General features: G+C 39.4%; 1 protein-coding gene across 1 annotated transcript in view; it reads left to right on the forward strand.

The window, feature by feature from the left end:
- The window catches only part of LOC148028021 (jagunal-like protein), a 43,466-nt gene extending 26,027 nt beyond the window's left edge, over positions 1-17,439 (forward strand). The window contains exons 3-6 of the mRNA XM_087689705.1: positions 9,536-9,659; positions 16,236-16,342; positions 16,447-16,534; positions 16,669-17,439. Of these exons, the coding sequence (XP_087545831.1) occupies positions 9,536-9,659; positions 16,236-16,342; positions 16,447-16,534; positions 16,669-16,742 (393 nt within the window). The 3' untranslated portion in view covers positions 16,743-17,439. The remainder of the gene's footprint in view (positions 1-9,535; positions 9,660-16,235; positions 16,343-16,446; positions 16,535-16,668) is intronic.
- The last annotated feature ends 9,171 nt before the right edge of the window (positions 17,440-26,610 follow it).

Raw genomic sequence — 26,610 nt, forward strand, 5'->3', positions numbered from 1 at the left:
CATAACCTTAGTGTCATTCTTATGACCCTTGCCTTGGAACTCAAGATCCACAACAAATGCAACTACATGCATGGGTGAGCTATAAGAGTTCCACCTTGTCACAACCAAATGGCATATCTCCTCATATGCCTCATCATTTGGTGCCAACTCTTGCAGCTTTTCATTTAGCCTATCCATAGCCTCATATACCTTGCTAATCCAAGGCTGCATAGCGAAGGAAGAAGAGAAGATGAGAAGAATGGAAAAGAGAGAAGAGAGAAGTGGTGGAAGAGGGAAGTGGGGGGTTGGAGAAGGAAGAGAGAAGAGGAGGTGATGGCGTAGGAGACGGGAGTAGATAGGACGGGGGTAGTAGATGGGACGGGGGGCTTGAGTTGACAGGACTTGCGGGATAGGCGTTGACAGGACCCGTGGGCGGGCAAGCACGTGTAGACGGAGTTGGATAGTAGGCACGAAATGAGGAGGCAGGAGTGGGAGCTGTCTGAGCTTTAAGTAAGTGGCTTGCTACGTGGTGTTCCCTGTCCCGTTCCTGATAGGGAACACACAGGACATGGAACGTTTTGCTAGACAGGGACGCAATTTGAGACGGATTCGTGACGGGGATGGTGTTTTAGTGTGCTAGGAGGCCGTTCCGACCATTTCCTATTTCTATGGTGGAGGATAAGTTGGTGGTGGATAAGGAGGAGAAGGGGGTAAAGGTGGATAGATAGAAATAGATTGTTGATGTCCAATGAGTGCTGATTGGTGAGGAGGTACCAAAACAAACATAGGTCCATACGATACCATAGGTGTGTTAGAGATCACAGCCTGATCAGGGGCAGCAGGGCAGGTACAGCCAGTACGGTGGCAGCGGTGCAGTCGGACAGGTGTGCAGTCGGACTGCACAGTCGGACTGCCACGTGGCAGTTCGACCGGTGCAGTCAGTCGGCTGCATTTAATGCAGCCAACAGGCTATTTTCTGGCGCCCTGTTTTCGGCAGATTTTGGCTATAAATAGCCGACATCCCCAGAGTCTTCTACACTTCTCTGCTCGCAGATTACAGACCGGTGATATGCGCAGATTCCGTCTCTGTTCTCAGATTTCAGACAGGAGACAGTGCAGACTGTAGCAGACTTCGAGGTGAACAACAGGTTGCATCGTCGAGGTGGAGACACGCAGTCCAGCGCACTGCGCCCGTGTATATATCTGCATATCTTTGTATTCAGCACACTTTATACAGCAGATCTTCATCTTCCACTGTCTCTTTCTCTCTCTTCTCTCTCTGCGTTCTCTCTCTCTCAGTCCTACGCTTCCGCACCGCTGCACTCTGACATGGTATCAGAGCAGTGTTAGAGGGCTGACTGAGCGCAGAATCGACCTGAAGAGGAGTTTCTATCGCGACACAAATTTGCGTTTTTTTTGCGTTTAAGGGCAGACAGGAGGGCTGCGCCTTGGAACAAGGCTGAAGCGAGTGTGGGCGCGCAGGAAAGGAGTCCAGGTGGTGGATTTGCTGCTGTTTATTGCTGTTTGACGCGGAGGAAGTTTGAGTTTTTAGCCTACAAGTGCAGGTTTTGCTTTTTCATCGCCTCCGGCGGGTGAAGAAGGTACAGGACGCGGAAGAGCCTTAGCAGGCTGAGTTTTCACAGTCAGAGGGGGCTGCTTTTGCGTTTGTGAAGGCATTACAGGTGAAGATGTCTACAGAGATTGACTTGGAGTTCCAGTCGATTATGGACCGGAAGGTGCCTGTCTTACCGGCTCTTCCTGCAGATCAGAAGCTCGACGGCGACAACTACCGCATTTGGCGCGTCATGATGTTGGCCATCCTTGAGTCCTATGATTTGACGGAGCTGGTATAGGAGGAGATCGATTGGCCCTCGGTAAGAGATGAGTCCAAACTCTCTTTCGATGCTCGTGCGGAGTTGGCTAAGGCTCAGTCTCATTGGGACAAACTGAATGCCAGGATTCGTTCCTTTCTCTTTCTATCATGTACTACAGTCGTGATCGCTCACATTGAGCACTTGACGGTGGCTCGGGAGATATGGCTGGAGCTTGATCAAATGTACAATCGGATGACCCTTATGAAGCGGGTTTCTTTGGAGGTACAGATGTGGACCTTGTCCGTAAACAAGTCTTCTTCGCTGCGGGAGCACATTAACAAGCTAAGGCAGCTTCAGATGCAGGTTCAGAATGCGGGGAAGCCGATTTCCTCCGAAGACATGGCGATCACACTTTTGTCCCAGTTGCCGCCACGATTCGGTACATTTTACTCTGTCCTTATTGCTTCGGGGCGAGAGTCTACTCTTCGGTGGGAAGAGTTGGTTCCTATGGTCTTGGACCAAGAGGAACAGTTAAAGGGACAGCATGCTTCCAAGTCGGAGGCGCTGACAGGTCAAGCCTCTCAGAAGAAGGGGAAGGACCAAAAGACGAAGAAGGGGGATAACAAGTCCAAGAAGGACAAGGACAAAGACTCCACATGCCATATTTGTGGAAAGACTGGCCATTGGAAGAAGGATTGCCCTGACAAAGACAAGAAGGACACCAACAAGAAGGATACCAAGGATTCTGGAGCGGTGGCTACACCCTCATCAGTTGCATTTCTTCATCTAACTGTCATTGAGGACGCTTCACTGAATGCTTCTGATGCTGCGATGACGGCTCCCCAGGCTCGAGAGGGGATCGTTGATAGTGGGGCCTCGTGGCACATGACTCCTTCATCAGATGGTGTTGCCCAGTTGCGACCCTCGCATGGGCAGATTCTCATTGGAGACAGCTCTTCAGTATCTATTGCAGGTCGGGGTAAGATGCAGCTTATTCCAGATGGACGAGGTGGTACCCATACCTCAGAGGTTTTGCATGTACCAGGCTTAGGATATCATCTCCTGTCAATTCATAAGATTTGTTCCCTTGGCCTTTTAGTGGAGTTTGACAGTTCTACGGTGCGAGTCCTTGATCGTGGATCGAGGAAGGTTTTATCATCTGGATATGAGGAGAACGGCATTTATAAATTGAAGTCTTCCACCGCCCTCTCTACTCTTCTTCTTACCTCTCAGTCACAGTCAGAGTTATGGCATGCTCGGTTTGGTTACCTGAACTATGATTATCTTCGGAGGGCGTCACGTGGACAGCTTGTTCGAGGGTTGCCGGATATAGTGGTGAGCCAGCAGCCATGTGTCTCCTGCATTCGGGGGAAGCAGCATAGGGATGCCATTCCCCACACAGCTTCGCGGCGGTCTACTTCACTGATGAAGCTTGTATCTACGGATCTATGTGGCCCTATGAGGAATGAGTCCTTGCGTGGGAGCTCGTACTTCATGCTGATCGTGGATGACTACAACAGGATGACATGGGCCTACTTTTTGGCATTAAAGTCAGAAGCTTTCTCACAGTTCAAGGATTGGCTTCTCTTTGAGGAGAACTGATCGGGCCGGAAGTTGAAGACCTTGCGATCCGACAAGGGCGGTGAATTTGTTTCTAATGAGTTTGCTCGGTTTTGTGCAGATAAAGGAATTCACCAGGAGTTTGCCAATACCAACACTCCTCAAGAAAATGGCATTCTTGAACGGAAGAACCGCAGTGTGATCGAGATGGCGCGCACCATGATGGAGCACCGATAGACCCCTCAGGTTCTGTGGGCCGAGGTTGTGGCTACTGCAGTCCACATCCTTAATCAATCCCCTACTTCGGCCTTGGAAGGGATGACCCCGTTTGAGGCTTACTTTGGGACCAAGCCAGATGTTTCTTACTTCAGGGTCTTTGGGTGTGATGCCTATGTTCACATTTCCAAGGCTCACCGTGATAAATTTGAAGCAGCTTCCCGAAGACAGGTATTTGTTGGCTACAGCTCCCAGTCCCAAGGCTACCGATTGTATGATCCCGTCAAGCGGGATGTGTACACTAGCCGCGATGTGCGGTTTGTGGAGGTTCCGGCTATATCAACGGGTGAGGAGCATCCCGTTCTTGGAGATCCAGGGGAGAAATGGGCTCCTTCTACAGTTCCACTGGAGCCCGTGCCTTTTGATTATGATTCTGTTTCTGACACAGAGTCTACTGTTCCACCGGTCACCCTTGAGGAGTTACCACTGGTGGATATTCCAGAGTCTTCTGCTGATGGAGAGAGATGAGGGGAGGTTCGGCCTCCTCCTCGCTGGGCCCGTGACACACTCCGTGATTCAGGGATCGAGGGGGTTCCTGAGGAGTGGGGACCGCAGGATGGTCCGCGGCGGTCACGGCGGCACCAGGCACATTCAACGGAGCTTGTATTGTATGCTCTAACTATTGTTTGATGACCCGTGTTATGCAAGATCGAGAGCCCACCTCCGTGAAGGAGTCTTTACAGTCCGCACCATGGAAGAAAGCTATGGAAGCCGAGTTGGAGGCTATTGAGAGGAATGGCACTTGGTCACTCGTGCCCCGCCCCCCGAATAAGAAGGTGATTGGCGTCAAGTGGGTCTTCGAGACCAAATACCTTAGCGACGGTTCTTTGGATAAGCACAAGGCTCGCCTTGTTGCTAAAGGTTTTGCACAGCGCCCAGGGATTGACTGTCATGATACTTTTGCCCCCACAGCTCGTATGGCGACCATTAGAGCTGTTCTTGCCTTGGCTGGCCATAGGAAATGGCCTGTTTACCAGTTGGATGTGAAGTCGGCCTTCCTCGATGGTGATTTGAAGGAGGAGATCTATGTTGAGCAGCCTCCTGGCTTTGGATCTTCAGATAGGAAAGTCTACAGGTTGAAGAAGGCCTTGTATGGCCTCAAGCAGGCTCCCCGTGCATGGAACGAGAAGATTGATTCATTCCTCCAGTCTCAGTTGGGATATCGGCGTTCCAAGGCCAATCCGCAGCTTTATGTTTACACTTCCGAGGATGGTTGTGTGCTTTTTATCTTATATGTTGATGATTTGATTGTCACAGGTGATGATGCACAGCAGGTCCAAGAGACGAAGTCAGCTTTACATTGGACATTCGAGATGACGGAGTTGGGTCTACTCCATTTCTTTTTGGGCCATGAGATTTATCAGTCTCAGAGGGGGATCTTCATCTCTCAACAGAGATATGTACAGGAGCTCTTGGTGTCTTTTGAGATGGAGGATTGTCGGGCCCTTTCTACTCCTATGGATCCGAATTGGAAGGCCACTTCCCATTCAACTTCTCCTTTGGCGGATGCTTCCCGCTATCGTCAGTTGATTGGGTCCTTGATTTGGCTTCTCAACACTAGGGTTGATCTTTGTTTTGCTGTTGGGCTCTTGGCAGGGTTCATGAGTGAACCTCAGACGGTGCATTTGGCAGGCTGCTTAGAGGATACTTCGGTATTTGAGGGGGACGTCTGATTTAGGGATTCATTACCCGGCAGGGACAGATGGTTCAGATTTTGTATTTGCAGGTTGGAGTGACTCGGATTGGGCCGGTGATGTGGACCACAGGCGGTCTACTACAGGTTACTGTTTTACCTTGGGTGCAGGTGTTATCTCATGGAGTAGCAAGAAGTAGCCCATGGTAGCCCTTTCGTCTACTGAGGCGGAGTATTGGGCCGCATCTTCCACCACATGTGAGGTTGTGTGGCTTCGGAGATTATTGGAGGAGCTTGGGTGCCCCCAGACTCGTCCTACTTTGCTGCAATGTGACAATGAGAGTTGCATTGCCTTGGCACGGAACCCTGTTTTTAATGCCCGGACGAAGCACATAGAGATCCAGTACCACTTCATCAGCGAGAAGCTTCTGGATGAGACCATCACTGTGGAGTACTGCAAGATGGAGGACAATCTTGCGGATTTGTTTTCAAAGGCACTTCCCCAGGCTCTACTTCGGAGACATTCTAGATCCCTCAGGCTTCTGCCCTGCCCAGGCTCTGAGAGGGGGTGTTAGAGATCACAGCCTGATCAGGGGCAGCAGGGCAGGTACAGCCAGTACGGTGGCAGCAATGCAGTCGGACAGGTGTGCAGTCCGACTGCACAGTCGGACTGCCACGTGGCAGTCCGACCAGTGCAGTCAGTCGCTTTTCTGGCGCCCTGTTTTTGGCAAATTCTGGCTATAAATAGCCGACATCCCCAGCAGTCTTCTACACTTCTCTGCTCGCAGATTATAGACCGGTGATACGCGCAGATTCCGTCTCTGTTCGCAGATTTCAGACAGGAGACAGTGCAGACTGCAGCGGACTTCGAGGTGAACAGCAGGTTGCATCGTTGAGGTGGAGACACGCAGTCCGGCGCACTGCGTCCGTGTATATATCTGCATATCTTTGGATTCAGCACACTTTATACAGCAGATCTTCATCTTCCATTGTCTCTTTCTCTCTCTTCTCTCTCTGCGTTCTCTCTCTCTCAGTCCTACGCTTCCGCACCGCTGCACTCTGAGAAGGTGGAGGTGGAGGCACTGGGACATGATAGTCTTGTCCGAATGTCTCTTGGGGCACAACATAATGATTGGATGGTCCAGTAGGTAATGTCATAGAGGCAAATTGCGATACCAAATGATCCACACTCGAGTATGTTTGGTATGCACTCCCAGAGGGATAACTTGAAAGTGTGTGTGGGAGGTCGAGCCTTTGTCACAGGTATACTACCCATTAATGGGTATGTAGAGGTTCTAAAGGTTGTGTCTAAATGTGCAGAACCCCCCGATGCGGTGTGTGGTAGATAATGTGGTACACTTAATGAAAGTGGAAAGGAAGGTGCATTGGAAGATAAGGGAGGATGGGTGGAGCCCAAATGTATTTGTGATGGATGTTGTGGGAAACATCGTAGGTTCCTTTTGTCCATTAAATGCATTAGATGAAGATGCACCTAATTCAAATTGACCATGAGAAATAAAATCATTTGAAGGAAAAGGAAGAGATGGAATACTTACAAGTTTTTCTTTTAGTTTCTTACCTAGTTTTGAGTCCATAGAGAAATACTTGTCTTCCTCATTACTTAGAAACCAAAGGTTACTTTAAAGAGTCCCTTATTGACAATCCAACAGAAAGGACAGAATCAGTTGGCATAGAATTTGAAATAATAGGATTCGTACTTGGCATCGGAGAAAAGATGTAATGTGAAAGTGATGTGTAATTCGAGCTAGGTTCCACTTGTGGATAGCCAATCCGTAGTGGAGATTTTGAAAGTCCTGCAAGAAAAACTAGGCTACAGTTTCAATTAGTAGGTGACTCGGCAGAAGATACAGGTGATAGCTGGGGGAGAGAGAAACTCTGCAAGCAACAAACGCAACAATCTGACAGTAGATGATAGCTCTAGGATACTAGGCAACAGTTGTAGGGTGAAGGCGAATGTCATGAGGATATGTATTTTTAAAAACCTCACTTAACATGTGGATTAATCTTTAATCGCATGGTTAAGTAAATGTTGCACATGTGAGGTGTAACTAGGGTTAGAGTAAATTTACGAGTCCGGGACTCAATGAAATTATGGGATGTCAAAGGCAAAAGTTGTTACAAGTTATGCTGCATAGGTACTTGGTGGTATCTGGTGTGAGTTGTTGGCCTAGGTCATTCATTTGGCCATAAGTGTTAGTTGGTGATACCAAAGAAGTGGTGTTTAATGGTACCTAACTCCAATTTGATGGTCAAAGATGATGCAAAGACACTCTGGAATGGAAGTTGCCTGGCCGACTTAATTATTGGCCATTCAGATTATCTAGGCACCGAAATATTAATAGATTAATTTTTAGTATTTAAAGACTGAAAATTAATATTTAATTATGGATAGTGCTAGAAAAACCATTTGGAAAAGTTGCCATTTGGCAAACTTGCCCATGAAGGCTGGTGGGAGGTTGAAGAAGAGGAAAAAACGTGACCATTCTGTTGTTATGAGTTGTGGGGAGCTGTTGGAGCTGATTGGGATTGTTTTTCCTCCATTTTCCAGCACGAAAGAGTAGGTTGATTGTAGGCGACAACTCCTTGGGACCCCCAAACTACATGCGACAGTATCTGGGTTGTTTGCGGCAACATTTATTGTAGACGACAGCAGGGAGAGGGTTCCCAATAGTAGGTGACAACATCCACAAGCTGTTGAGATAGGGTAGCGACAGTAAATGACTGATTTTTTTTAGTTGTTCGCAAAGAAAGTTTGAATTTTCTCTCTTCTCAGCATTCTCTCTCATCTCATAGCCTTTCTACAGTCTTGCTTCAAAGATTATAGCATCGAGATCACTAGAGGTTGAGAAATTTCAGATTTCTCTGTTGTAAATCCTAATTTGTATAGCAGAAAGTAGGGTTTACTAGCAGCCTCGTGAAGCGTGCCAAAAATTGGAAGCTCCAAGACTTGGATTTGACAAGGCTGAAGCTATTTTCAGTTAAATTCAAGTGGAGGGACCAGCAAATCAATGAATTTGGGGCATTTTCCGTCTCTATTAAAGGGGATGAAGGTCAATTGATTGCTTGAATCAACGGCAAATCAGATTGAAGACTTGCTGTCATTTTGGATAGCAAGGGGAATTGGAATATGGAAAGGGATTGGGAAAATCCCATTGTATATCAACTTATTCTTCAATTTAGTTAAAGGAATACCGAAAGGGGCGCTAGTTTTGGGACCAAGAGGGTGTCCATTGTCCAAGATTGTGAGTTAATTTTCTTTTCTCACTTTTGTAATAAATGTTGCTACTATAACTAAGTTGTAATCAGGGGATTACCACCCATCCATGGAAGGAAGGTTGGTTTCAGCGAAGGCTGGAATTAGGGACTAGATGGTAGTAGATGGTTGGGGGAAGCTCTGACCGCGATGTCCTCCGTGAACGGGGTGTGGGCAGCAAAGATATTGCTCCTAAAACTTGCAAAAACGAGATTAAGGGAGAGTGGTGGGCTGTATGCCTATTTATAGAAAGTTTGGGAAACCAAATTAGGGTTGTGCATGTGGGACATAGTAACTTTTTAGGATCGCGTTTCTTTTTAAAATAAGATGGTTTCTTCATTAATTAAGCGTGTTTTGGGGTTGTTTAAGTTAGGCTAATGGATTTTTAGCTCAATAGCCTTTGGATTGCATTATCGGTTTTCCAGACTGATTTCATTTATTGCAGCCCTAGTCACACTATTTGTGGCTGGATGCACTGCTCTTTTGAAACATGGTAGGCAGGCAAGCAGCAGTTATGGCAGTAGTTGGCTGCATTTTGGCAGGTTGGACCTTACCAGCATTTAATGTTGGTTGGCAGCATTTTTGCCCTGTTCTTGATCTATTTTCTGCTGCTAATGTGTCTATCATTGCCAGATCTTCAGTCCCTTTATTCTCTCATCATCACTTGCTTGTCAGCATTCTACTGCCTCGGGTTTTATGTTGTAGCTAGTGTTTGTAAAATAGTGTGTTGCCCTTTGAGTCATCAAAGGCCAGTTTCAATTTTATAGACAGCATAGTATGTATTTAATGAATGTGAGGATCAACATTAATAAAAAGTTTAACTTGTATTCTAATCCCTAGTTGCCTCTGTTCTTGATTCAAGATGCACTTGTAAGCTTCAAAGTGGGCTGCTTTTTATTCTTAGTTTCAAGAAGCTTGTTGTCTATGCAGGAATGAAATTAGAGCCGTCAGTAACTAAGTTGCAGCAATATCATACTCTTGCTCATTCTTGTGTTGCAGGCAGCTTTTCTCATTCTGAAAACAATTCCTGTGATATTGATAGCTATACATGGGGAGCATGTTCCAAACTCTACAATTGCTGCTTGTGCATTTGGAGGGTTGGCAGTTTTGTCAGGGACTGTAGGTATGAGCTTGCAACATCAGTAGATTTTGAAAATTAATAAACTTCTTTAGCATTAATATATTTCACATTACTTGCAAATCTAATATTGGGGGATGTGATAATTATAATTGGAGTGTGAATGTTTATATCTAGTTGTGCAGACACTGAACATTGCCTACATCCTCATAAGGCACACATGGTTGCATCCTGTAGATTTGTAACTTTGTAAGTTCTTTGGTGTGATGAGTGAGTGGATTATGCATGGATCTGAATTTTGTCGTTCTTATCATAGCAGCAAGGATGATAATAATCTCTACAAAAGCATGTACATGTGTGTTTCTGTGTGCATGCACTGAAAGAAAACTGAAAACAGGAACACTAACAATCACAGAAATTCACAATGGTGGAAAGAAGGTGGGGATGGGGGAGACGTAGAATTCAAATGGAGGGACAAAATAACTCTACATAAAAAGGTGTACAATTGCATATTGTTAGCAGACATGGTTTACATTGTCTTCTTCTTTGTAATCTCTTGCTTGTGAGTCTCAGTCTGAGTCAGATGAGGACTTTGGGAGCTCTGTCACTATCTTTGTCCATGATCCATTGATGTGTGTCAGTCCTGTTCATTACAGCACATTAACTAGATATTAGCGTGCATCTCCACCTGTCCACTTCAGCCTGTTCACATTGGTATAGTCCCAGCTAGATTTGGAGGTGTCTTCCCAGTTTTTTGTGGTCATTTTGTTCTCCAGTTGCAGGCGCATTTAGTGCTGTGCCATGTGGCAGTCCAGTTGGCAGCTTTCATTACAGATGACAACATTCCAGGCTGGTTGGACAGCATTTCTGTCATTATTTTATTGGTTGGACTGATTTGCAGCAGTTTGCCTTCTATTTCAGCTGGTTGGCTGTTTTGGAGTCTTATGCCTATTTATTGCCACCTTGGGGCTGCCACTTAATCATCCAGATTTCAGCGCATCCATCATCCTCATTTTAGCCTGCTATTTTAGTCACAATTTGCCACACCCGGTGCCCTTATTGATGCAGATTAGTAGGGTGCAGCTGCTGATTGGAGCAGCATTGTATTCAGCATTCCTTCTCTGATTGGTGCAGATTTGTTCGTTCTCTATGTACTTTTCTGTCTCTCTCTCCCCTTCTCTTTGTGTGTTTGTTCTATTGTGCACTCTCACATGGTATCATTGACAAGGGAGAGAAATTGGAGTAACCCTTGAGGCAAGACTTCACCGAATTGTTGTAGTATCTAGATTTTTATGTTTTTTGCCCTGCATGGTTATCCTCTTGTTGGGCAATATCAAAACACAAGGTTTTGTAACTTTTAACTTGTGCACATGTGAGATGCATAGGTGAGATCAAGTTGATTGTGTATCATGGTAACATACAATTTTAGCTTTGGTAATGGGGAACATTGACAAAACTTGAAGTTATTGTTGAAAAGTAGAATAAATCTTGGTCAGAGACATTGAATTTCCCCTTGGAAATGACTTTTCGTGTTATGGGGATTAGCGATTTAAATGATTTAATATTCTAGAGTAAGATCTATAGAAAGTTTCAACACTTTAAGATCCAAAGAGGTTAGAAATCAAAATTCGAGGATGGGCACCATATATTTTAATGAGGGTAGGCCAAAGAGCTATGCAGCTCGAATTTATATCTGGAGGCCCCAATGAAAATGGAGATTTGCTAAATGTCAAGTTTGGGCTGCATGCAAGTGTATCTTCCATGTTGGATTGTTTTTCTTCCATTTAGGGCTATTTGGGATAGATCTAAGGATGGAGAATTGAGTGGTGGGTGCTCTCTCAATTGAGTCATCAAGGACAGGAAAGAGACTTGATCTACAACACTTTTTGGGGCTGGAACAAGAAGGCAGCTCCTGTGCAAGCATTTCTTTGCAGGAAAGTAAGAGATTTTTCTCTAATTTGCTGCTCATTCCTTCTTCCTCAGTGTATTTGAATATTCTCAGCTCTAATCTATTGTTACAGACCTAATTTCAGTAGAAATTGGGGTTTATCAGCTTGTCTGTATGCCATTAAATCTCAGAGCTAGATAACAAGGGGACTTGTTGGAAATGTGAGAAATTATAACAGATCTAAGAAAGATTACTCATCTACAGCTAGGGTGACTCACATGCAAGCGTAGAAGACCCCATTTGTGCCTGCATGTACTCAAATCAAGAGGTGAATTTGGGGAATTTGATGCTGGTCATTGTTTTAGGGTTGGAAATGTAGAAATTTCTATCTTACTTCTTTCCTCTCATCTAGACTTGATACATGTGCCACTTCGTGAAGGAAATTGGAAATTTAAGCCTTAGATGTGAACCTAATTGTGCTATGGTTACTAAGTTGTTGATCTCAATATGTAACTAGGGAGGATTAAGGTTTGCATGGTGGCATTGGAATGCATGCATATGTGCCTTAGTGATTTAAAAAGGTAGTGGATGTAAATTCAACCAATGGACAACATAATAGTTGAGATTTTGAATTTATATGTGAAGTAATTTGCATGTAATAGTAAAAGAGGTGATTTGGGGATTGATGTGGCTGGTCATTTGGGATCTATATAGAAGTGTTCAAGACTTTACTTTGTGCCTACTAATCATGAGGCAATTTGGAGCTTGATGCGGTTGGTTATTGGAGACTTGTATACAAGTGTTTTAAATTTGTACTTGAGTGTGCATCGGATCAAGGGGCAAATTGATCTTAGTAGTTTGTTGGTTATAGAAGAGAGCTTGTTAGTCCAAATATCATTGAAGAATTGGCTTGGTCAATTCTTTGTTGTACAACAAGTATTTGGAATCAATGTGAAAAGAAATATTGCAAGGCATGCCAACGTTCTGGGGCCAATCAGGTGTTGTTTGATCTCAATTTCTAAGGGGTATTCTACCTTGAAGGGGTTCAAGAATTACTTTGCATTTACCATTTATTTTGTGAGCTTATTGCTTATTGTAAATTGTTGTAAATCAATATATTGAAGGATAAGGATTCCACCACTCTTTTGTGGAAAGGAAGGTTGGTCTCAAAGGCCCGTACATTGTTTCAAAATGACTCTCTTTAGCCAAGCCTCTGAATGGCTTTTTCTCTTCTAGGCTTGAGAGTGACATCTTCTTCATCCATGCTTTGAACCCCTTTCAGACTATGGTTTATAGTCAATTAAGAAATAACCATGTGGTTGCAAAACGAGACTTGGAGAGCTTATGCAGCTCTATATTATTGTAGCATGGAAAAAGATCAACACTTTAACCTTCTTTGTAATGAAGTTCACAATAAGGCAAGTATTCCCAGCAAACTTCTTGACACAATCTAGAACCTCAATATCTTCCATGAGAAGATCAATGCAATGGGAGACACATGGGATCCACACAATGGATGGAAATTCAACTTCTAGCAAGGTCTCATTCTTACGACAATTAGAGGTATTGTCAATAACTACTTGCACCACATTGGCAACACCAATCTATATGGCATAAGTTGAAGAGGAGGTAGGTGAGGTGATGAAGTAGAAGATGTAGATATTTAACATTGAAGTAGACGAAGCATTGAGATAAATGGATAAAGAGGTAGAAGAGAGAGAATTGAGATTCTACATTGACAAGTTTTGCTTCCTATGGTGGTGAAGGAGCCTAATGTCATTGAGGTAGATTGACTAGGAGATTTAGAAGCACCTATTTCCATGGCAGGGATAACCATCTCCTCGAGTCTTTGCCATGCTCAAAGAAACATTGCTAGTTTGATTAGATATGGGAGAGCTTTTCCATAACATTATCGGCTAGCGCTTAGGGGATTTGGAGACATGGCCGGTTTGTCCACCCATCTTGGATAAGTAAATAAGTTATCTAGGTCTTTTTTTAACTTGAAAGTCCATTGGTAGCAATTAGACTTGCCCTTGGCCTTCTCAACATTTATGGTGTACAATCCGAGGTTTAGACATTATAGTAGAGAGAGTAAGAGAGTGGGTAAATATAGGGTTATAGAATGTAGAGAGAGAGAAAGAGAGGGGTGGAGGTTTGAGATAGATGAAGGGGGGAGAAAATAGGAGAGGAAAACATAGAGTTAGAGAGAGAGAGAGAGAGAGAGAGAGAGAGCATTAAATTTACGAAAAAAAAAGAGAGTACATTAAATTATCCATTACGAAAAAAAAAGAGTACATTAAATTGTGAGAAGGAGACAGGAGGTTGAGGGAGTGTGTCAAAACACAACATAAAATGAATTTGTATCCTTTTGATTAATTTATATATTTATTTCTTTATTGTAATTTGTTTCCTTTGAACTTATTGGATATAAATAAAAGTACATTAGAGATGGCAACTAATGAGTGGTCACAGGTTATAGTGGACTCATGCAATGGGTTAAAGAAAATATGGTATACACCTTTACTTGTATGACCCGATTGGACACCTATGACTAAAGCTCAACCATATTGAGGTCGGACTTACAGACAGAAAGGATTAATGCTTTAGTATGAGTTAGATTTGCCTCATGTAGGTTGGAAGCTTATATTGCATATATCTTTGCATAGAAAAGTCATATGGAGATTCTAGCATTGTTTATGTGATATACTTGGAAAGAGCTTTCACATGATACTCATATTTGGGGGAGGGGAGTTCCTAAATTTTAGGAATCCCTAAGTTTTAGGAGGCTCCTAAAATTTAGGAGCCTTGGATTGGCCTCAAATGTTATATTCTAAAAGGCAATTTTATGTGTTGACAATGCTTTGTAAATTTGGTGGTTTCTATTCTTGATAGTTTTGACAGTTTTTAGTTCAAAAAGGAAGGCCATAAAGAAGAGACAAGTGTTAGAATACTTATCACACAAGCTTTCATGTGTCCCACAACTTGTCACAAATAATGAGATGTGGTTGTGGACACTTATCTTGTACTACACTTTCCCTTTTTGTACTCTCTCTCTCTCTCTCTCTCTCTCTCTCTCTCTCTCTCTCTCTTATAAGGAGAGCTTGTTTTTCCTCATTCTACATCAATTTTCTTGCCTGCAAGCTAATGTATAGTAGTTGAAGATAGCCTAAAGTTGTCCTTTACCCATCATCATCATCATCCTCCACTCCATCTTCAAATACCTCCATGTTTCCTCTTCTTTCATTGCTGTTTTACAAGATAGCAAACCGATAAATTCATTATAATGATATCTTCACAAGCTCTTCTTTCATTTCAAGAGTAAGAAAAAAGCCATATTGATGTATTGCTATTAGTAAGTGATGCATGTATACATGATCTTGGAAGAGAGAGAAATACTTCTCACTCTCTTAGGTTGATTGTAACTTGAGTTATTTTTAAGGGGCATGGCTTGAAGCAAAAATGCACTTCTTTTTTTTTTTTTGGGGGGGGCGGGGGGGGTTTGCTTCGCCCACCTAATCTATGTCCATTTTCTTTTAAGTGCACGTGGCTGTAATTTTTCAAATAATTATCATATTCAGTCTCAAGTATTCCTTCTTTCTATTTTCTTGAATTGTTCAACCTGGAAAATAAGTGAATATTACAATTGTCGAGTATACCATCTTGTTTGGGGTGTTTCTAGAGTGTAGATGAAAGTGGAAGGTGGATGAGCTCAAGAGAAGAAGATTGATGTATGAAGGCTAATGCTCGAGATGATGAGGTCAAAGGCAAGGGAACCCCTTTTATGAGGGCCAAGCCTTGAAACTTGAGGGACAAGTTTGAGAAGTGCTAAAAGTAAAAAACGGGCAATGTTTTGAAAAGTAAAAAATGGTCATTTGATGATTGAAAGAACAGGCGAAATTTTTGAAACAGGCATCAACAATCATGCAGAATAGTAAAAGACATGATGATTGTATATGAACCATACGGATTGTATAGTATAGATCATATGGATCCATTTTGCACGTGAACAGAATGCAACCATGGTTCTTTCCCAATTGAGAGGTGGCCATACTCAGTAGTAGAATGTCTCGGAGTGATGCTTCCAAAGTAGGAGCAGCTTGAGTAGACACCATGGTCTCCCAAGTTGAAGGTTTCTCAGACATTATGAGTTAGCCGCAAATCAAGCTTCTCACGATAGCTGTACATGATACTCCTTAGAAGAGCATTCACTTTGATACCATGTGAAGGTATGAATTTGGTGTCAGCTACCTTACTGATCTTCTAATTTTGTTTTGTCTTGAAATATAATGATATTTTCTTGAAGAATTGGACTTGATGGGAAATAAAAAGTTTGATGTAGCTGCAGTTGACTTACCTTTTCACTGAGGTTGCTAGAAAGCTTTTTAGTACAAGAGTAGCAATGTGATTCAAGTACAAAATTTCATGCCCTCTAATTGGCTGAACATTTTGATCTTTTCATGCTTGATTGGCATGGCTCTTGTATCCATCTGCTATAAGTACACAGTCATATGTGACATTGTGATGTGAAAAGCAAGTTGCCAATGCCATATAAGAAATCACTAATAATTAGCCAAGAGTGAACAGTCCATCTTGAAGAATTGGTCTAGTGAAAACAAAAGCTTTACACTTCCAACTTTATTGGAGTACTGCTTTTCTTGTACTGTTTTATATCCACGTCTGTACTTCCAATTTCAAAATATAATGACATATGTTGTTCTTTTATCTTTTTGAAGGTCTCAGGTGGAGCTCATCAAAGTACTTGAACTTCTTCATTTTCAACACTTGTACAGCTATCATGTTGTCTTTGATGCCCTTCTTATCAGGCAGCATCTATAATAAGGTCAGTAGATGAAACAAACTCAAATTTCTGGTGACTAATTTTGGAGCTATGGATTATTAACTTTTTCTTTTGAGCTTCTTATTCAACAAGGGGTCTTTGGCCAGGTTTCCCAGAGTCTAGAGACCTACCATACCACTAACAACTTCAAGCCAATTTTAATGGATGCGTTGGAAGTTGCTCAAGAGTTTATTGGTGCGCTTGAGTTTCACTGCATTTGTCCAAACTATAAATAAGAGAAATAAATAATACATTCCTTGTATTACGGCTATTGAATGCTCACAAGCCACATAGGGAAAGCATTTCATGCAAGATGTTTTCACCTGCAGGTATTGTTGTCCAACTTTTGCAGATTTCAGTGACATTCTCGCTACTGCAGTGCCTATCACGAAAAAGTCGATGAACCCCAGGACCTGCATAACATGAAGCAGAAGTCCAAATAGAAAAGGAGTAGTATGTATAGTGTGCATTAATACTAGTAATTTAGTGTCATTGAAGGGGCAATTGTTGTTCATTTTTAAAAAATTTGATTCATCAAACCCAGAAAGTTGTTTGGACAAGATCTGCTACTGGCAAGATATGCACATAAATTTTTATCTGGTTGTGTGAGCAAATGATGAGAAGAAAAAATCCATTATGTGACCCTAACGAGGAGTACCAAATGAGAACTACAATTTCTACGGTTGATTTGAAAAGGTTAAGCCTCATTTCATTTTATGGCTAGATTGTGGGACTTACTGATAAGAATGGTCTTTTGATATCTCATCACAGGCGAGAGTTGTGGTTTGTGGCCCTGCTTCATTGTGATTAGAAGTAGGTTCTATTGTCAAAAGTGAAATCTGGAGCAATGGACTAAACGTGATGGTTTCAACTTCACTGAAGGGTGATTTTCTAGACAGTGGTAAGAGCATCTTTTCAGATGGTTGTAAAGAGAACATTTGATAGTATGTCGAATTAGAAGATGCATTATATTCATAACACTTCAAAGACGGTAGAACTAATGTTAAAAGAGTACAAGAGAAGCAAAGCACATGTCTTAAGTGTAGATATGAAGAATATGGAAGTGTCTACTCTCCTAATGTTAAGCAATGTAGTGCTTTCTTTGACAAGAAGTTAATTAAAAGCGGTTGCAATTTGTTAAATTACATGGTTGTGGATGTTCTTCGCACATGCTAGTATGTTCCATATGGCTATGGTCCCAAGCAATGAAGATCTAGGTTTTTGCAAATAATGTTTGAAAATCATCCATTTAGGCATGAAAGATAGTAGATGTATTAACAAGTATCCCTAGATGCAAAATGGGAATTTGGGCTAGGCTAGGGCTTTGAGTATTTTAGCCATATTCCTCCCTATGTACCCAATTTAGGACACCCCAAAACCATTTACTTTATAGGCTATATCAGCCCATATGATTTCCACTTTGAGGCTTTAAATACAAGTCAAATATGAGCCTCCCATATTATTTGTAGAGGGAAAGGCGTGGGCAGATTTATAATCTAGCTCCTTAATTTATCTTGCACTCCTATATTTTGTCTTGGTTGCTCCCTTGAGTGCCCTAGCGGGAAGAACTTCTTGCCATGCTCTTGTGGCCACACAACCATTCCAAAACAAGTGCTTAACATATTTATTTCTACCAAAAATGCACTTTCTATGCATCATCCCTCTTTTTCCCAATGCCCCCCTTGACTACCTTCCACAGAGGCATCCTATCTTCGAAATGTAGCACAAGGGACTAGTTGTTATTAAGATGTTCCCTCAATTTGTCTTTTGAGATGCCCAACTTCTGGATTTCACACACCCTTATTGAAAATTGTCATTTTGAAAAGTTACTAAATGCTAGGATGTTGTGAATGACATTTGAAAATTGTCCTTTTGAAAAAATGGAGTAAATGTTGTTTGTATATTATTGGTGAAATGGGATGTTGCAATTTAAGTCTTTAAAGATTTTTCGCTAGCTTTTACTTAATATTCTTTTTCATGGTGGTGGTAACAAATTTTGAAATGTTTTCATGATTAGATTCAAGGAGTTGGTTATGTTATTATATTAGCTCGATTGAAGATCAAGCTGCCTTGCATTATAATAGTGAAAAACAATTCCTTTATCAATTTAAAGCTGCCTTGCATTATAATAGTGAAAAACAATTCCTTTATCAATTTAAGTTGGATCTAATTATCAATCTATTTTTAAAATCTATTATTAATGGAGTAATTTTAAAATCTCTTATAAATCAAGTTGCTTGAATGCATGTTACTAATCAAGTTGTTTGAAGATCTCTTTATAACCTAATGATTGACTTTACCTATTACTTAAATTTGACTACCCATAGATAGAATCGAGAGCAATTGTAAGGAGTACTACTGGTGTGCATTTCAATCCCTTGGCTTGTAAAGAATTGCAACTTGTAAGGCACCCTTAAGTGTATTAGTAAAAAAGCAACAATATTTTCCAACATAAATTGACAAAAAATTGTGCATTTTGTTGTCATTTTTTGGAGGATTGATAGTGTTATGCTTTGTAGCAATCAATAGACTTGGTAAACACAATGGAGCCCTTGCTAAAGCTCATAGTAACAACACTTCAAACTTTTAGAGAGGAGGATAATCTAGGCTTCACCAAACGCAAGGGTTGCATGGAATGGTGTTGGATATGTTATCTTTTGGAGAGCATTGGCATTAGCCAACTAAATACTAGCACATATGATTCATCGATTGCTACAAAAGATAAGGCCATGTATTATGCAATAACATAAGAGAAAATGGTAGCTAGTAAGTAGTCGTAAAAGAAGTATGAAAATGCATGATGTATTCCCCACAAATATGAATCAAAGAAATTCTTAGCTTGAAGGAGCATGATACCCAATAACACGATTGAATTTTGGTGTCTTTATATACTTGGTTGCTCAAGTCCAATTGAGTCATTTGAAGATTTGAAAAATGAAGTAAAGATCACAAGGGCTAGTGTTCTTTGTATCTTATGAGTTGCACACATTTTGAAATATATCTACTACAAGCAAGTCTTGATAACCAACTCGTGGTTGTATTGGATGGCACATAATCATGGGCTTAATGAACGTGAGAAGGTGGTGGGAATCGAAGTAATGAGTTGGAGAATTTTGTGAATGGTAGTTAATGCTAGTGGGATTGTAGTCCATATAGTTTGAGTGTATGAATGTCTACACAAGTGTGCGAGTTCAAGCCTTTGATATGTCCCTTGAGGAAAATTTTAGTGCTCATGCTTTCTCTTAAGAAAAACAAGAAGAAATGCTTAACTATAGGTTGAGATTTTCTTGAGAAGATAGCATTGTAAAAAAGTAAGACAAAACTTAAAATGGTATATGGAGAAAGAGAAACAATGAAACTTATAAGGGGAATGTGCAATGTGGAATGTTGATTAATGTTAATTTGCACATCAAGCTACTTATAAGCAATGTCAATGTGTGACAAAATCTCACCATGCATTAGGGGAGTTTTGAGGTCTTGAAAATGTCTTTTAGGAGATAGAAAGAGAGTGCTCTAGACCTATAAAAGTAAAGCCTTTGTAATATAACTTCTATTTTAAAAAAGGTAAAAAAATATTTTACAAAAAGACACACACACACACACACACACACACACACACACACACACACACACACACACACATATATATATATAGTCTTCGTGAGTATGATATTTTTTACATTAATGATATATAGTCTTGGTCAGTTTTATTTAAGGATATGTTTGGATTAATGATAATGATAGATTTAATCTAAATTCAAATTAGTAAAAAACTTGGCACTTGTTTTTTTTCCTCCTTTCTTTTATCCCTTGTGTTTTTTCCTTTTGTGGTAATCTAGTTCCCTCTCTCTCTCTCTCTCTCTCTCTCTCTCTCTCTCTCTCTCTCTCTCTCTCTCTCTCTCTGTACCATGGATATAGAAATTCGATCTTTAACAAGGTGTCCAAGCTTCCAAATCACATCCATATCAGTGTTTAACTCATTCCAAAAAGATGGAATATGGATTTCTACAATCATTAACAAAGGGAGTTGGATCACCATGCAATAGGCAAAACATGGGAGAAGGCGAAGATATGAGAGCTCGTTCATTTCTATTTGGAAGGGTAGAATTCAAGATTTCAAGCTTGGAGTAAATATGAATATCATAAAAGAGGTACTGGTGCAACATGTGTTTATGCATAGAGAGCTATATTTGAAATGTGAAACATTAAATCTTTCAATGCATAGACCAAATTGTAAGAATTTGATTCTTAAAGTTTCTCTTTTCTTAAACTTGGTTTAAGGTTTTTCATTATAACATTTGTTTGTGTGTCTTGTAGATGTCTATCACTCTGATCTTGAGGAATGGCAACCAGTTGAGTCTATTGTTGATGTTATTGATGTAATGCATGGTTCGATTGGAGAAGAAACGTATAAAGATGAAAGAAGACAGAGTTTGTAGAGAATGGAATATTCTTTTATGACCATTCTTATATTGTCTCCATGTAGCGCAACCAATGGGGATCAATATCTCTCATTTCTTTGATCGATTTTTCAAGCTTTGAGTGGCCTTTACCAAGTCCAGCTACTAGTGATGAGGACTACAGATATAAAATATTTTCTGAGATACATAGAACATTAAAACCTAATATCTCAAGTAGGTTAAGCAAAGTTATGTCTATTAATATATTTGTTGACTTCTTTTCTAATGCTGAAATAATAAGATCGAAGGCTATGGCTTTGATAGTGAAGAGATTAATATATGATCATTTTATACAATTTGTTAATGAGGGATGGAACATTAGGATAAAATGAAAAATTATATGTAAAATAGATCAAGACTCTATAGCTTGTAAATATATGATTGCTACTCAAATTTTCATCCTTAGCTTTTATTACAGTAGATGGCATTATGTTGGTGGTAGTTTGGTTGCTTTACACAAAAATCTTGATAAATTTAGTAAAGATCCTATAGTGGATTTTGATATTTGGTTCAACGAGGACATTATTGAAATCCTAAAGGTTAGATCATCATGTATACTACATCAAGTGAGGATGGATTTATAGAATGAAGATATTGAACTACCATACTGATTTGTGTTCAAACTTAATATCAAATGAGTAAGTTTTTATATCATATTATATCCACATATGTACATATCTGATTTCACTTATTGATTAATAAACATTTGTAATATATTTTTTGCAAATATCAACAAGGAGAGAGAATCATATAAAATGCAAGGATAATGAAGAAAATATATCTTTACTATCAATATAAAATACATGTACAAATTTTGTGAGAAATTTTTGTCAGCCATCTCCATGGCTTATACACATAAGGGCTTACAAGTAATGAGGCAAAGCTACCTCTTTTTTTAATAACTTTTCTTAGGAGAAGTGATATCCTTTCTAGGAGTCATTTTGCCTTTCTTTGTTGATGCTTTGACTGCCTTGGGTGTTGAAGGCATAGCTTCACATGCTATAATTACATACATCTTCTCTCCTTTAATGTCCAAGCACCACTATTGTCCATTCTTGCAAGTTGCATACAATTGACCATTATGTACTTTATGACCTTTGCTCTTATATATCAAACATCCTCACTTGTACAACAATTCCTTGTAAATTGTCATATATTTGTAAGAAAAGATTTTTTATTTCATTGTTATTTTTTACAATGGACTATATTATTATCATCAATGGATGATTTTGCAACGAACCTCCATCTTAAAGTTTAGTATCTTTCACATGACTTTTATAAGTTTGTCTTCATTGAGATAAATAAACTTAACCAATCTTCTGACATTTGCAATTACTCTGCAGCCACCATAAGAGTGACTATTATCCTGATGAGGACACTGCAATCAATAATATAAAGTAAAACTATGAAACTTGTTCATGGTAGTTTATAGAATAAATTTTCTTATTATGTTTCAACCATTCAAATCAAGACCTTACTGCAACTTGTCTATATTGCATTGTTGCAAGTAAATCAAAAGGTATGGGATGCTTTTTCTCTAGCACTTCAATCAATCTTTTAAATGCTCTCCAAAAAGACAATAACATTTAGAGTAATTGCCAAAAAAAAATCAAGGAGACCTTGGATTATATACATTTTAACTTGGCATTTCCATGGCTTCCTTTCATAGAATTGATGAGAAAACATTACCTCTCCACACAATCTATTTTAATTAGACTCCAATGAGAACTAAAAATAATCATATTCAATAATTTATCAAAATAAATCTCATAAAATCTAACAAAATATCAAATTACTTACTTTTTATTGTATAGAATTAGAAGAACCTCCAAAGTTTCAAAGTCAATTGGATTGAACCAATGATCAAATTCACTTGCATCAAGCTTACTCCTCATATAGTATGAGATAGATGGATAAAGAACCTCAATTTTTTGTTGTATATCAAAGGGGAGCCATGCATTACACATCTAGCAAAGGAATAGAGATAGTGAGCATCAACATAAAAGCCTATTACTAGAAAAATATAGTGAGTAAAAATAAAATTTGGTATATTATACCTCATCCCAACAAGAAGAATAGAGTCATTTACTTGTCTCATTTTATTCTTGAGGATTTGAACACTGTCAAAGTTAAAAAATACCATATCAGATCTTTTGTTTATATCACCAAGTAAAAAGCAACAGACATTGAAGCCCTTAAGGTTAGCTACCCTTTCAAGAACGGTAGATAGCTCTTCTTCAAAAGATGGGAGTTGCTCTGGTTCCTTTTCTTGTGCTCTATTTTCTTTTCTTGCTGCTTGCTCTTTTGTGGCCTTTTCCTTTTTCTCATGTAGTCTTATGTCATTTTCATGGATGACATCTTCAACCTTAGGACATGGATCACCTTTCTTTTTTCTATATGGAGGCACATTTAAAATATTGAAAGCCTTCATATAAAAAAGAACTAGCTCAAGGACCTTTGAAAACATGTATCTCAACCTCCTAAGAATTATCATGTCTTTGTCCATAAGTATAAGCACATGTGCATGAGCAACACAGATATAGGAATCTTGAAAAAACTCAATAAAAAAATCTTCTATAGCCTCCTGAATGCAATTGAGAGCTACCCTTATCCATCTAAAACTATCAAGACTATGCTTGTCACAAATTTATCTGATAAGTCTTTGAAAATGTAGTTTTTGAGTTTCATTATCCAGAGCCTTCATTGCACTTCTAATCTCTTTTAGACATCTAATATGTTGTGAAAACTTTCTCCTTGGCTTTTATTTCCTTGTAAGTTTGGAAGGCTTGGAGGATTGATGGATCATTGAAGACAGACCTCTAGGATCAACTTTATGCTTTTTTGCAATGGCCTTGGTTCTAGCAATCTGAAATCTCCAGATAAAACAAAAAATAACTCAAAATTAGGACATATTCCCAAATCTTTAATTTAATATCATTTGTAATCACTTAATAGTAAACAAATACTATTCAGATAGTCTCAATCCCAAGCCGATTATATATTCACTATTTGACAATAACTTATTTTATCAAATGAGAAAACCAAATTTCAACAATTAATCAAAGGTGTATTATCCTTCAGCTTGAATTTCTATCAAACAATGCAGTGTCAATCCCAAGCTGATCATATATTCACTATTTGACACTAACTTATTTTATCAAATGTGGAAACCAAATTTCAATAATTCATCAAAGTTGTGCTATTCTTCCAGCTTGAATTTCTATCAAACAATGCAGCCCTCTAACATATGAAACACGACCTTGAATTTCTATCAAACAATGCAGCCCTCTAACATATGAAACACGACCTTGAATTTCTATCAAACAATGCAACCCTCTGACATATGAAACATGACCTTGAATTTCTATCAAACAATGCAGCCCTTTGACATATGAAACACGACCTGGGACTTCTAAGTAAGGGAGATATATGTCTTTTTGCGTTTCATAGGTAACTTTTTTTGTGAAAATTTTGGTCAGATTCAGACAAAATTTGGAAAATAAGTTCCTTAGTAATTTGAATATGATTTTGCTATTGGACTAGCCAAGATCTTTCAAATTTCCAGATCCTTGAACATAGAAGCGTGGTAACCAATACATTTAGTTACCCAAACCAATCTTAGCTGTGAGTTCAAGAACAAAAGGACCAGATAAAATTAGCCTATTTTAATTAGTTGTTTGTAGAGTAGTACAAGATTCGGCCAAAGACCTCCAAATCTTTGATACAATGTCAATTTTAATCACTTAGCGGTAGACATAACAGTAGAGCCCCTCTGACATATGAAACAAGAGATCACTACTCTCCATGGGGAAGAGCTATGCCTTATCGTGTTTCATTTGTCAAACTTTTTTGGAGAAAATTAGGATAGATTCGGAGAAGATTTCAAAGAAAATTTTTACAGTAATTTGTGAAAATGACCACTATTGAGCTAACTAAGATTTTTCAAAAAAATTACATTTCTGATACCTTGACACATGCAATGAGTAGACCATTGTTTCCTCGAAACTTGTGCCATGTGTCATTGGTGTTTTTGAATATGATTGCGCTTTTATGACACCGCTTTTCGGGTATAAAAGATAAATTTTAGCCTCTTCTTTTTCACTTTAAATACATCTCTTCTGAATGAGTGTGTGGTACTTTTTTGAACAAACCCATAGTGATCGTTGAGATATATATATACAAGAACTTAGGCTCGTGTTTATGTAAAATTTTCTTCTATGAATTTCGTTTCCTCTTCCACAACCATATCCTTTGTGCATCGCAAGCTGAAAGTATGCGTATTCCTAACGAAGCCCATTTATTCTCAGGAAGCAATACAATTTTCAAGTAAGAAACTTATATTTGTCATTGTTTTTCTACAATCTTTGAAAAATAGTTGAATGACTATTTTGAGGAATTAAAGATGATTAAATATATTATTTTTCATCCGGTATTTTCGAATGATATTCAACACCTTTTTGATCTTAGAGAAGATTACTACTTGGTAATCCTTGCAACATGGGTCAAAATGATAAGAATTTTATAGGTTATGAATAGAAATTGCTAGCAAGTCTTGATGTTGAGGAAGAGAATTTTCAAGACATCTCTATAGCTTGCCTTGCATTCATATATTAATTAGATAATGGAATATTAAAAAGAGGGGCTATCTATAGAGGAAAAGTTCTTACAAATTTAGTAGAGACTTGGTATTGATGACATGGGGTGTGAAGAGAAATTGAAGTCTCCATTAGAGGAGAAACCAAAAAGTTCAATAAATCTTTATGATGATAGTCTTCTTGAAGAATATAAAAACCCTAAGGTATGGAAGATATGCATTGTGGTTTATATCAGAGTATATTATGCATTATAGACAAATATTATTGGATATTTATCTATTGACATCTTACACTATTTTGGTTTATTGTCCATATAGAAATTGAAGATGTAGACAACTTTCTTGGAAGAGCCAAGGGCTCAAGGCCATTGAAGCTTGGTAAAAGTCAAGGCCTTGGTCATTATATTGAAAGCTTAAATAATTAAATAGTTGAAATTTATCACAGCAAATTTTCAAGCTCTCCATGCTTGCCAATGATGACTTTGAAAGCTATCTCCAAGGTGATTGGATCCCAAGTTTTCAATAGAGGATCAAATAAGATAATTTTGGTTGAGAAGGAAGAAGTTGTAAGAGTTTTTGGCTTTATGCTTGGATATAGTGGATCTAGGGCAGGATACTTTGGAGTTCATGGCTCTTATTTGCTCTCCCATATAGGAGATGCCAAGAATTTGAAGCTCCTTCTAGGCTATAGGAAACAAGAGTTTCTGAAATGTAGAGGTCTAGGATGAAACAAAAGATTCCTCTAGAGGACCTCGTGAATTGCTTGAAACTAGAGACTCTTCTGCAACATAGTCAGACTAAAAGTTGCCAAGGGTTTCTTGAAACCCATCTTTTTTCATCTCTTTTTCTAGTTTGTAATCATTCTAAAATTTTTTGCTTTGCACAAGAGTTTAAATATCCATCTTTTCTTCTATGGGTGACAGTTTGTATAGTCCTTGGCAAAGATGATATATTACATGATACAATTGTGTCTTTGAGCTTGAATTTATACCAAATTTGTTTGCAGAACCATTGGAAGACCTCTAATAAACTATTTGCTTTGTATCTTCCACCTCCATGTCTTGTGTGTCTAAACTATTTTGTTCTTGCTTGAGAATGTGATTTTTTCATATCTTCGGTTGACCGTAGAGATAAAGATCCATATTTCTTGATAAAATATAGAGCGTGGTTGTATAAAATGTGCTACATAGTTAACAAATAAAGAAAATCAATTAAAA

Source organism: Lygodium microphyllum, chromosome 12 (genome assembly GCF_053477565.2).
Source record: "Lygodium microphyllum isolate KBCC chromosome 12, Lygodium_microphyllum_v1.1.10, whole genome shotgun sequence".
In the NCBI taxonomy this organism is placed as follows: Eukaryota; Viridiplantae; Streptophyta; class Polypodiopsida; order Schizaeales; family Lygodiaceae; genus Lygodium; species Lygodium microphyllum.